The sequence below is a fragment of the Phlebotomus papatasi genome, chromosome 3 (genome assembly GCF_024763615.1).
Source record: "Phlebotomus papatasi isolate M1 chromosome 3, Ppap_2.1, whole genome shotgun sequence".
Lineage (NCBI taxonomy): Eukaryota > Metazoa > Arthropoda > Insecta > Diptera > Psychodidae > Phlebotomus > Phlebotomus papatasi.
Genome location: NC_077224.1, coordinates 57976873 through 57987620, shown reverse-complemented (window position 1 = coordinate 57987620; position 10748 = coordinate 57976873). Strand labels below are relative to the sequence as shown.

Here is a 10748-nt window from a genome sequence, read left to right as displayed (position 1 = left end):
ATTGAAGATTACCCTGAGTGTGGTGTCCGCCAACACACGGCTGATTGTTGGCTTTTTGAGGGAAGAGAAATGTGATCATGCTAAATGAGATGAGCGCAGGTACAAGCCAAGATCGTCAATGTAATATCTTGCTAAATGGCTTTCAAACCAACGCACCGCACCAGCCCATATTTCTCTTACCAAGTTCTTCTTCCTCATTTCTCATTGTTGAATGATGTCTTTTCAGCCTGAAAATTTCTTCTTTTTTCGGATATTTTTTTTTTTTTGTATACCTCATCTGTTGTCTCCTCCAGCCTCTTTTTTTCTGTGCCGATCACCTTGATGGACCCGAAGATCGAGTGAAACACATAGTTTTCTTCTCAATATTATTGTAATTTTCGTTTATTTTTTGCAAAAATAAACATTCTCCTTACACAATGTAATTATACGGGGCTTTTTTTCTTATAAGTTGTACAGTTGATGTTTACAGAGAAAATATATATTAAATAATCTGATCGTATATTCTACGGTTCTCTATTTACACTGTTCTTTTTTTTACATGATCTCTTACACTCTACTCTCTTTTTACATTCTTATTCTTAACCTTGCTCGTACCTCATTATCTTGCTATTGTGAAAAGTTTGTCTTTTGAATTTCTTTACTTGCAGTTTTTTCTTTGTAAGGCACAACTTTTGATGGGGCGAACAACTCGATCAACGATCGGCCAAAATTTTGTGAAGTTTTTGTTTTTGGTAAAAGAATGTTCGCAAATACAAAATTTAAAAAAAAATTGTCAAATTTTGGGATGTTGTGTCTCGAGATCGATAGATAAAAAATCAAGTACCGTGCTCATATAAATTGACTAGTTTCCTCTCGCGATCGCGCGTACGATCGTGTCGCGGGAGCACACCTAGAGACTAATTTTTGGTAAACTTTCTTGTCGCCTTATATCAAAATACAAAAAAAAAGAATGATAGAAATCTTAACAGCTAAAGAGAAGGAATGACAATAAATTAATTTTAAGCGGTATGACACGAACGTCTTTTAAAAACTCACGAACTTATTTTTTATAAGACAAAAAAAATCAAAAGTGGGATAGAAAATAAAAATAAAAACATATAAAATAATTCTAAGTGGGTTTTTGTTCTCGCGCATTTCGACTGTAGGGAGTTTAATCAGTGCTTTCGCTTACTTGTGGTCTAAATGGATGGGATCGCCCAGAAGAGGGTTCTCGGTGGCTGCGTCAGTGAGAGATCAGTCTTGATATTCAGGGAGTCTTGAAGCTTTACCTTCAGTACACACTGATGTCCTTGCTGGAGGGCAGTGCACTGGTGAATCCGGGATTTGTCATTTGAAGTCCCGGGCACCCTCCATCCGTGTGTTTGGTCAACAAGGACATTCGACTGAAGGTCTTGCTACAGGACGAGCAGGAGTACTTCTTGATGTCGGAATGGGTTTGAAGATGAGCCCGCAGATTTGATCGATCGGCAAAGGCGCGCTGACAGTGCTGGCAATTGAAAGGCTTTTCTCCTGTGTGTGTCCTAATGTGTCCCTGCAGGAGCCATGGGCGTGAAAAAGCCTTCCCGCAGATATGGCACTTACACGGAAGTGTGTGGGTACGAATGTGCATCTTTAGCGCTCCCAGACTCACATACACTTTGTCACAGTTCTTGCAGCTGAAGGACTTCTTGGCCTGATTGCCCTCGGCGGCAGGGCAGTGGAACTGTTGATGTTTGGACAGGCCAGAGAAGGTAGAGTAGGACTTGCCACAGTCCGGACACTGATATCGCGGAGCACCGTTTGCACTTGTTTTCTCACTGTCTTTCTTCACTTTCTGGATATTGGCACTTGAGGAGGACTTCTCAGCCAGTGGTCGCAGGGGATGGCTCGATGAGAGGTCCTCTGGTGTTGAGGAACTCGATGATGGCGAGGTGGATCTCCTTGATGACATAAGGGAATTGTAGGATGCATGACTCGATGTAGGTGACAGGGATGAGTGATCAACAGGCATAATTAAGGATTGATGATGTCCTAGGTGGTAGGGCATGAAGCGATGGTGACCATAGTGTTCCGTTTTAATAACGTTGTTATTATTGTGAATCCTACGAAGGTCGGTAGCGTAAGGCTGCATCAGGATCGGCGGGGATAGAGATGCATCTCGATGGATTCGAGGAGCAGAAGCTCCTAGAAATCCATGAGCTGGTGGAGAAACGGATGAGTCCCTCTGAGCGTAAGGGGATAGTTGATCCGATCTGGCAGGGGATGGTGGATGATGAGGGTAGATACTGCCATAGTGATCTCCCGGGAAAGGTAAAACGTAGCCAGGCAGGGGAAGATATGCTGGATAGGGAGATGTGGCTGGCGATGAGACGGGTTTGTGCCAGTTGGTGGGACTTGCATAGTTGAGAGCATCACTGGATCTCAGAGACACTGGATCAGACTTGATTGGAGCATGGTAATTCAAAGGTACACTTGGGTACTGTGGCGTCGGAATGGCCACATTATGTCTCTGTGGTGAGGGACTCCTTGAAACAGGAGTAACTGGTTTCTTCGGATACTTTCCACTTTTGGACAAATCCTCAGGTTTTGTACTTAAATTTTCAGGTTCATCAGAATCGACTTCTGTAACAACGAAACAAAGGATATGCTCAATACCCAATGCAGCACTAATTTCCCTGAGGACCTCATAAAGAGTCTCCGAAAATCAATCAAAAACCGATAAAAATTCGATAATTACCTTCTTGTTTTATGGCTTCTTCACGAACAATATGAACTGGCCGTTTCTTGAGGGGACAGTGACTGTAGTTTTTCTGCATGATGGATGTTGGCATATTTCCTCAAGAGTCACAACACTAAATCCTTTCTCCACAGCAAGAAAAAAGAAAACCAAAACTGTCCAAATTGTCGATAATTGGGAAATCACGAGAAAAATGTCTTAAATTGCTTCTTCAGTTAATTAACACTTTGCAGATTGTTCACACAGCACATGAATTGACTCAACACTTGTGGTTAGCAAAAAAAAATGTTTTGTACTCTGCGATGATTTGGGATAAATCGTAACACCAAACTCATAAGAAACAGAAACTAAAAACACAGAGAGAAAAAAAAAGAAGAGCTCCGAACGTGCTGAGGCAGCAACTTTTCACATGAGGCGTCGAGCCTTGAATGCCGGATTTGGTGTTGGTAACCTCGTTTTATACCACAATCCCCTCCATACGGCACCTGGCACTGGCGCACGTGCCGTCTGGCCAATAGGATGAGCGCAAACATGTTCCCCCTTCACGAAGAACCTGAAAAGGCGGAACTCCGACCGGTAGGCCTGGTGGGACAGACAGGTGTGTGTTAGAATGTTCACAGTGCAATATGGGGAAGGCGATGAAGAAGTTGAGGGTACCGAAGAACCGTTGATCGCAGCTCGATCACCAATCGCTGAGACACACCGGGTGAACACACACATGATAAATCTCAGCTTCTCCCGCGAGCACGATCGCGCGATCGAGGGTTGCGCTCGAGTGGTGAGAACTTCAATCATCCATTTTCTACAGAGCAATCTTTTGCCTCTTCAACCCGTCGCATCGATGCGATAAATCATCCATGATCACTTGCGATCACCTTTCCGTAGCCTCGATGAAATTTACTGAAATCTCGCAATTATTCATCGCCAAATTGAGCGATTACTTGGATCGGTATGGAATGATGAAATGGACTCTGACCAGATGTGGATGATCTTCACAATACGTCACTGCCTCGAGCTGTGCCTCAACAAAGGCTACCCGTGTTGAATAGGGGACAAAAAATGACCGTTACTTCTAATTTGGACAAAACTTTAAGGGTGCGCAGTGATTTCCACAAAAATCAGGATCGAGACAGATGCGCTCTTGCACCAGAATTGTCGGGGTTTTCCCAAGCAAAAAATCATCACATGAGTCCCTTTTTCTTTTATCTCTCTCTCTCTCTTACCACTGTGATCCTTATGGTTTTGCTATGTAGTTCACTCTACATAAGCATTCAGGGTGACAATCGGGAAATAGGAAGGGATCTCTTGCACAATCCCAAAGGTGCATCTTCTTAAATCTTGATCTAACCATCATATTGGGGTTTGATGTAACAGACCCATCTTCACTATCTTCCATCTTGTAGAAAATGTGCTAGTTTTAACACAACCAAGAAGCCAGACGATATTGGTTGGAACCAGAGATCTCTTCCTCCCTTCCGCCAGTCCATAGAGCCCTGAAATGCTGCATCGGCACGCGACAGATGTGATTTCTGTTCAAGTATTGGTTGATGCAAGAGCGCGATTGTACAAATAGTACATGGGATGATGAGGAACTCGTTTTCTGGTTTAACGTCTATTTATACAAGAAGCGCACTTTTTTTTCAATTTCCATAAATAGGGTGTGAGGGGGTCGCCAAAATGGTAAGGCAACTGTTTATGGGGAAGGACACCTTTCCTACCAAACTGGATATATGTATCTGCTATGTGCATTTCCCATTGAACTGGGTTTGAGCTGAGATTTACCATCGAAGAAATCACAGCTTCAGTAATTTATTAGATAAATCCTTACCCAAGCAGCAATTTTTTCTTAAAATAGTCTTGTAGAATTCCTTAAGTAAGGCACTATAGAACCAAAAATCTATTTATTTACTTATAACGCTCTGCTTCCATTACTGAGATTAATATAAGTAAAGTGGCGCACCCTTAAGGATCTTAAGAGCTGCTATAGGAATTTCAACAGAAAATTTTCACTTTAAGTCTTTTAAAAGTGCACTAAAAGACTTGTCTAATACTTGGTTCTATAAGGCAGCTATTTTGCTTCTTGGGTAAGTTCATGCCAAATCCAAATACACAATTAATAAAAAAAATATGTGAAGAGCTCGACCTTGGGGCAGACCTAGGACAAGGTGAGTGAATCAAAACTAGGATCTTGCCTCGGAGCGCCTTGGAATCGAATCCGAACATCTTCCTGAAGTGGTATAGGATCGACAGGCGTGGGCTGTTAACCTTGTTGTCATGGGCCCGCGACCCCATTAGGGATAAACGGTTGTAAATGGTGATGATGATAACAAAAAATATATAGTTCTGTCAGTACTTGATAATGGGATGTTTTAATACCTTCAAAACTATGCTCGGTAATATATTTCCCAGTCTTCAACTGCTTCTTTTCAAATATATTTTATGAGTTTGTGTTTTATTTAAAATCATTCATGTTGATATATAAAAATAATATATTTTCAAAAAAATATGAATAAGAGTTCTCTACCAACGCAAAATAACCTTTTAGAGAATATTCAAATAAAAAAAACTTTAGGCACACCAACTTTACATGTACCAACAGGGAATTCTGAGTACAAAGGCGTTTATGATTCAATTAAATTCGTAATTACTTTTAACAAAATGCAGAACATTCATCTTAAAAAATTTATCAGAAGTCAAGATGTGTTATACATAAATTCTTGATTTAACACAAAAGAAGAATTTTCAATTAAGACTAAAGTGATTAAAATCTGTTCAATACGAAATTTTGAAAGATAAATTTATAATTTGTAATGTACATATCTATAATCTTGCAGTATAAGTCTTTTAAAAGTTTTCAAAATAGAATGAAAAAAGTATGAATTATATAATGCTCTCTCATTATGTTCTAGCAGTAAAATAAAGAAAATGGTATTCAAAAATTGATGGAAAAGGCTTAAATCTATCTATTCTTGTTATATTTGTGATATTAAAACTATTTTGAAGAAGTAGTTATAAGCATTTGAGAGAACTAATTACGTCTTTTTACTTAAAATTAGGTATTGTAAAAAAAACCTATTTAAAAAAAATATAGGGGAGACTGGGGCAAAAAGTCACAAATCGAAAAATTCAAAATTCAATATCTTCCAAGGTAAAAAAGATAGCGGCTCAATTTTTTTTCTATAGATAGCCTCCATAGACCTTCTTCGATGTCGTAAGTTTCTTAGAATACGAACAAGGAATATATAAAATAAAAAATATCGAAATTTTTAGCCCCATTTTTGAAATATTTTCCTTGCAGAAGATAACAATTAATACCTACTTATTTTCCAAAATTGATGCGCTGGTGAATATTTTCTAAATAATTTGGATTCTTTGAATACGAATCCGCTATCTATTTTAGAATTTCACAAAAATTCTTTTCTCCAGAAATCCTTTTATTAAAAATGGCCACTTGGGGTAAAAAGTAACAAAAAAGCGAAGCAATTTCTGATCTCTCACGGCGAAAAGAAACGTCATTATCATGTCTCGCCGCTTTTTACTTGAATTTGTCAAATGATTTGCAGTCTTTTGTGTGTTTTTTTTTTCTAAAATAGCTTGAAAAGCGCTTTTCTCGTTTTCTCACTTTTCTCGTTTTCTCACTTTTCTCGCAGAGGAAACTGTGTTTTAAAAAGGTAGATGAATAAATTTTCTATGAAAATATGTCCTATAGGTATTTTTTTTGAAATTTACGGAAGCCTGTAATGAAGCGAATCAAAATATGATTATACCCAATGTCTGGTACTATTTGCCCTAGCATTTTTGAGATTAGTCACAAAATTACCTTTTAGAAATTGTCTCGATAAACGTATTCCCTTACAAAATAGAGGAAAATTATTTTCACAAAGTTGTAGAGCGGTAAATTTCCTATAAAACTGCGTTAACTATAAATTTTTGAAGCAGTTGAGTAGCTTGTAAAAAAATAAAATATCCATTTTGAGACTTTTTGCCCCAGTCTCCCCTATTGTAATGGAAAGTTCTTGATAATGAAATATCCTGGTAGGTTATAGGCAATTTAAATATCTTTTCAAAATGTCAAACTCAGTTCCAATAGATACAATGAAAAGCTACTAAAGAAGATCAAAAATACCATACTTGAAATAAGACCATTAATTTTCCATTCTTATGTTTTTTTTTTCAAAAAATCAACCAATTAAATAAGACGAATACTGCAAGATGTCATTAAAAATCTGTTAAAAACTATCAGCATAAAAAATTAATTAAAGTGGAACTGGTATTTATTCAAAATTTAAGTAGTAAAATTATACATAGTCTTTTTACAAATAAAATACATAAAAATAAGTAAAGAAAAAATTTATTTAAAATAAGCAATTATTTAAATTTAAATAATTAATTAAACAAGTGATTTCCAAATTTTGTCTCTTCGTAAAAGTAAAATTAATTATTTTTTTTGCTTTATCAATTGTGCACATCATTTATTGAAACTATTTAATTGTTTAGTTGTTTGGTTCGCTTGATTCAGAGCTTATAAAAAATTTGAAATATTTTACAATTTTATTAAGGCATTTTTATCTTGGTTAACATAAAAATCACAACTGCGAATGTACTTTTTTACAGTTTAAAACCAAAGAGCTTCACCATTTCTGTGCTGTACAATTATGATGCGGAAAGCTGCATAACAATGAGGATATTTCATTTGATCGGCATTCGATATGTTGAGGGTACAAGAGCACCTTTAGGCAGGGGACGTATGCTCAGATTTACCGTTTTGTCCTCCCCTCAAAACTACAGTATAACTTCCACTCTGCAGGTATATAAAAGGACTTCTTTGGCATTTTATTCATCAGAAATATTACTGTATTTCATATCCTTTGTCCTCAGCAATCGAACAAACGGTGAAATTGAATTGCTATTACCTGAAAAAGGAGATTCAATGTATAGTAACTAAGAATATGGTTGGGTTTTCCCAAAAGCTAGAGCAAAAGACTAAGGTGTCAAATCACATGTTCTTCTGAGCAATAAACCGTAAATTTCTATGCAAATCTCTCACCCAAAAAGCCCATTTGCAGTAAATGTAATAGTCCCTGTGGGGAAGTCCAGTTTTGGAAAAGAGAAAATTTTTATAAAAATTGCCAGAAAGGTGCAAGGAATGTTTGGGAAAATACAATCATCTGGTGTACCCATGTGCAGGATGAATTTGTGAGGGATGTTACACCAGCGATTCTCGTCACCCTGCTCATTCTGCCCATTTCTCCGGGCAATTCAAATGGGCCATGGTCACAGTATTTTGAGGATTTTTCCGGTTTCACCCTCCGAAGTCAAAAAAAAAAATGTGTGAAATTCACCTCGGAAATTCCGCATTGTTGCATATCCAACAGCCACAGCCGTTTGCCACATTTTCTCTTCTAAGTCCTTTCATCCTCCTTAACACCCCGGGAATACCAAAAAAGACCAATAAACTCTCGGTCATTATGCAAATTCTTCTGGCGCTTCTCTTTCTCTCTTTTTTTTCGGTCAGGGTGCCTTCCACCCTTGTTAAGCAAGTAAATATTGTAAATTTTCCCACACATCATGTGCTAAAGGAGAGACGAGTGTTTGGAAAAAGGCGCTAAGGTGGCCTCATCTTGTTAGCATGCCTCCTGAGAAAGAGCCATGGCGCATCGGATAATTTTATTATTGTGAAACCTTGAAACCATCTGCCAGCCAGAAGATTTCTTGCTCCAAAGAGCATTATCTAGATACAGACATTTCATTAGAAATAGATGATAATGGACAGTTCTAAGCATAAGGTTCCTGCGAAAAGATCATCGTCACATTTCACTCCTTATGGTTTTTTTGAGTGACTGTAAGAGATTTTCTTGAAAAAAAAAAAACTTGAATCGCCGTGAAAAGAAAAGGACTCAAAAGACTTAAGGGGTACACATAAACCAAATTTATGAACCTTACGATCATGAAACAACACCTTTTTTACCATGAATAAAGAATTCATAATTAAGTTTAAATTTAATTTAGTTTGTTGGAGTTCTTTAAATTCTGATTAAAATTTGAGTTAATACACCTTATCAAATCCTTATATCACACTTAATACCTTACGTCAATGCTAGGCTTACCAACTAATCAAAGGTGGATTTTTATCTTTTATACGGCCTTCATACCTAAGGCTTAGCCATATGGCTTAACTTTATTAATTTCTTTATTAATCAGGATATTTTTTGGAAAATTTTGTCTTACGATTAGATACTAAAAGTAAATAATCGATTCGATTTTGAAAGAACAAATTCATTTTTTGGTATGATAGGATTTGATTTGATAGATTTTGAAGACCTTCGAGAACCGGGCTAAGCTTCTACTAGTCTGAAGACTATCTTAAGTTATATTTAAACTGTACATACAGGTCTTCAGATTAAAGCTAACCTCATTCACGAATGTCTCTCATTTCTAATTTCGTCAAAGTAGTGTTGAATTCTAAGAAAATAAAAAATTAAATTATTTTATTCTAACGACCTAATTCAAGATTTCTCTGTAGCTGAGTAAATAGAGCACCATGCAGTATTACGAATTTCAAAACCTAAACATCCCTTTGAATTTAAATATTTTTCAGTTACTACAGTTCACAAATAGCTTTTTCCTCAAATGTTTAAAATAAATACAACGTTAACAATTAAAATAAACATTATTATTATAAAGTGAAAACAAATGAATGTTCGACTATGTACGGTCTGGTATTCCCGAAATGTTGTAGTGAATAAAAATTGAAAGAAGCGCAAAAAGGTCTTACTCCGTTTTCACCAGATAAGGGAAGAGTACCAGCGATTGGCAGTATTCCTCGGATCGTCAGGTTAATACCACAATCTTGCTCCAAATTAAATTATTTTTTAAATATTATTAGCTACTTTTTACTATTTATCTCTCACAAGAATACAGTGCATTAACTCAAATTTAATTTATAAAACCAATTTTCCCTGAGACACTTGATTAAATTCCTGACGATCCGAGGAACAGAGTGCAAGTTTGCAATTACACATATTTTTTATTAATTTATTGTAAAAATTAAAAATTCAAGAGCACAGATATAGTTAAAGGGATCACTAATGTATTAATTAGCATACATAAAAATACCAAATAATGTTTTCTGGATTATATTTTCAACTAAATATGGAGTATGTCTCTTAACATTCCGATCCGGGGTACTCTTCCCTTATAACAAATGAATGGTTATAATCTGTAGAAAGAATCCAAAATATCTGAGATCGATAATGAATATCATTACTGTTACTAAACATATTGTATAATTTTATAATTTAATTAAAATAAAAATACAGTAGAGTCTCGCTATAGGCCATCGCTCTATAGTCCACAACTTATCGACCGTTGATTTCAAATCACTGAGGTTATGTTTTTTAGTATGCGACATTCAATGTCGTCATAATTATTTTAATATTTTTGACAAACTTTATTGAGTAGTTGTGATAATTGTGATCCATAATGAAGGAGAGTGAGGACAAGTATCACAATCGCAAAAAAAGTGGAAGCCGTCGAGCAATTTCAATATACTAAATTCGTTGATAACTTTAAAAAATGCCATGGACTATAGTGCGACCCAAGTGTCAAATCTGGAACCAAATATGGACTATAGCGAGACTCTACTGTATATCTCTATAAATGTCTGATACGATTATTGTATTGCATGAATACCCGTGAGACTGAATTTACCATAATCTCGCTTAAGAATTATATTTTTATTATTTTTTCTAAAACTAAAGTACTGTTCGATACAGGGAAAGTAAAGATTCTGGAAGAACCAAACAAACCATATAGACCATAGAGTTTTATACCTCAGGAGAAGAAAGGAAAGGAAAGGAATAATGAATTATGGAAAATGGGGGATACAATGTGCTTTTATAAGCCTAGTTCTCCAGTATCAATTGGAAAGCCTCAATCTATTACAATCGCTAATACAGTATTCTGTAGATGGGGTAGTATTAGGGCCTTGACAGACTTGAGGATTAGCCGAGAGATGGCTTAGTGTAATTTT

General features: G+C 36.4%; 1 protein-coding gene across 1 annotated transcript; it reads right to left on the bottom strand.

Annotated features, from left to right (window-relative positions):
* Nucleotides 1-351: 351 nt before the first annotated feature.
* Nucleotides 352-3261, bottom strand: LOC129806997 (protein escargot-like). Its single transcript, XM_055855943.1, has 2 exons — nt 2717-3261; nt 352-2601 (listed from the first exon to the last, which is right to left on the bottom strand). The coding sequence occupies exons 1-2, from the start codon at nt 2808-2810 to the stop codon at nt 1271-1273; spliced, it is 1425 nt and encodes a 474-aa protein (XP_055711918.1). The 5' UTR covers nt 2811-3261; the 3' UTR covers nt 352-1270.
* Nucleotides 3262-10748: the final 7487 nt, after the last annotated feature.

Coding starts and splice junctions, on each gene's coding strand:
- LOC129806997 (XM_055855943.1), bottom strand. CDS start 2,810: ATGCCAACATCCATCATGCAGAAAAACTACAGTCACTGTCCCCTCAAG. Junction 2,602..2,716: donor AGAAGCCATAAAACAAGAAG/GTAATTATCGAA, acceptor TCGTTGTTACAG/AAGTCGATTCTGATGAACCT.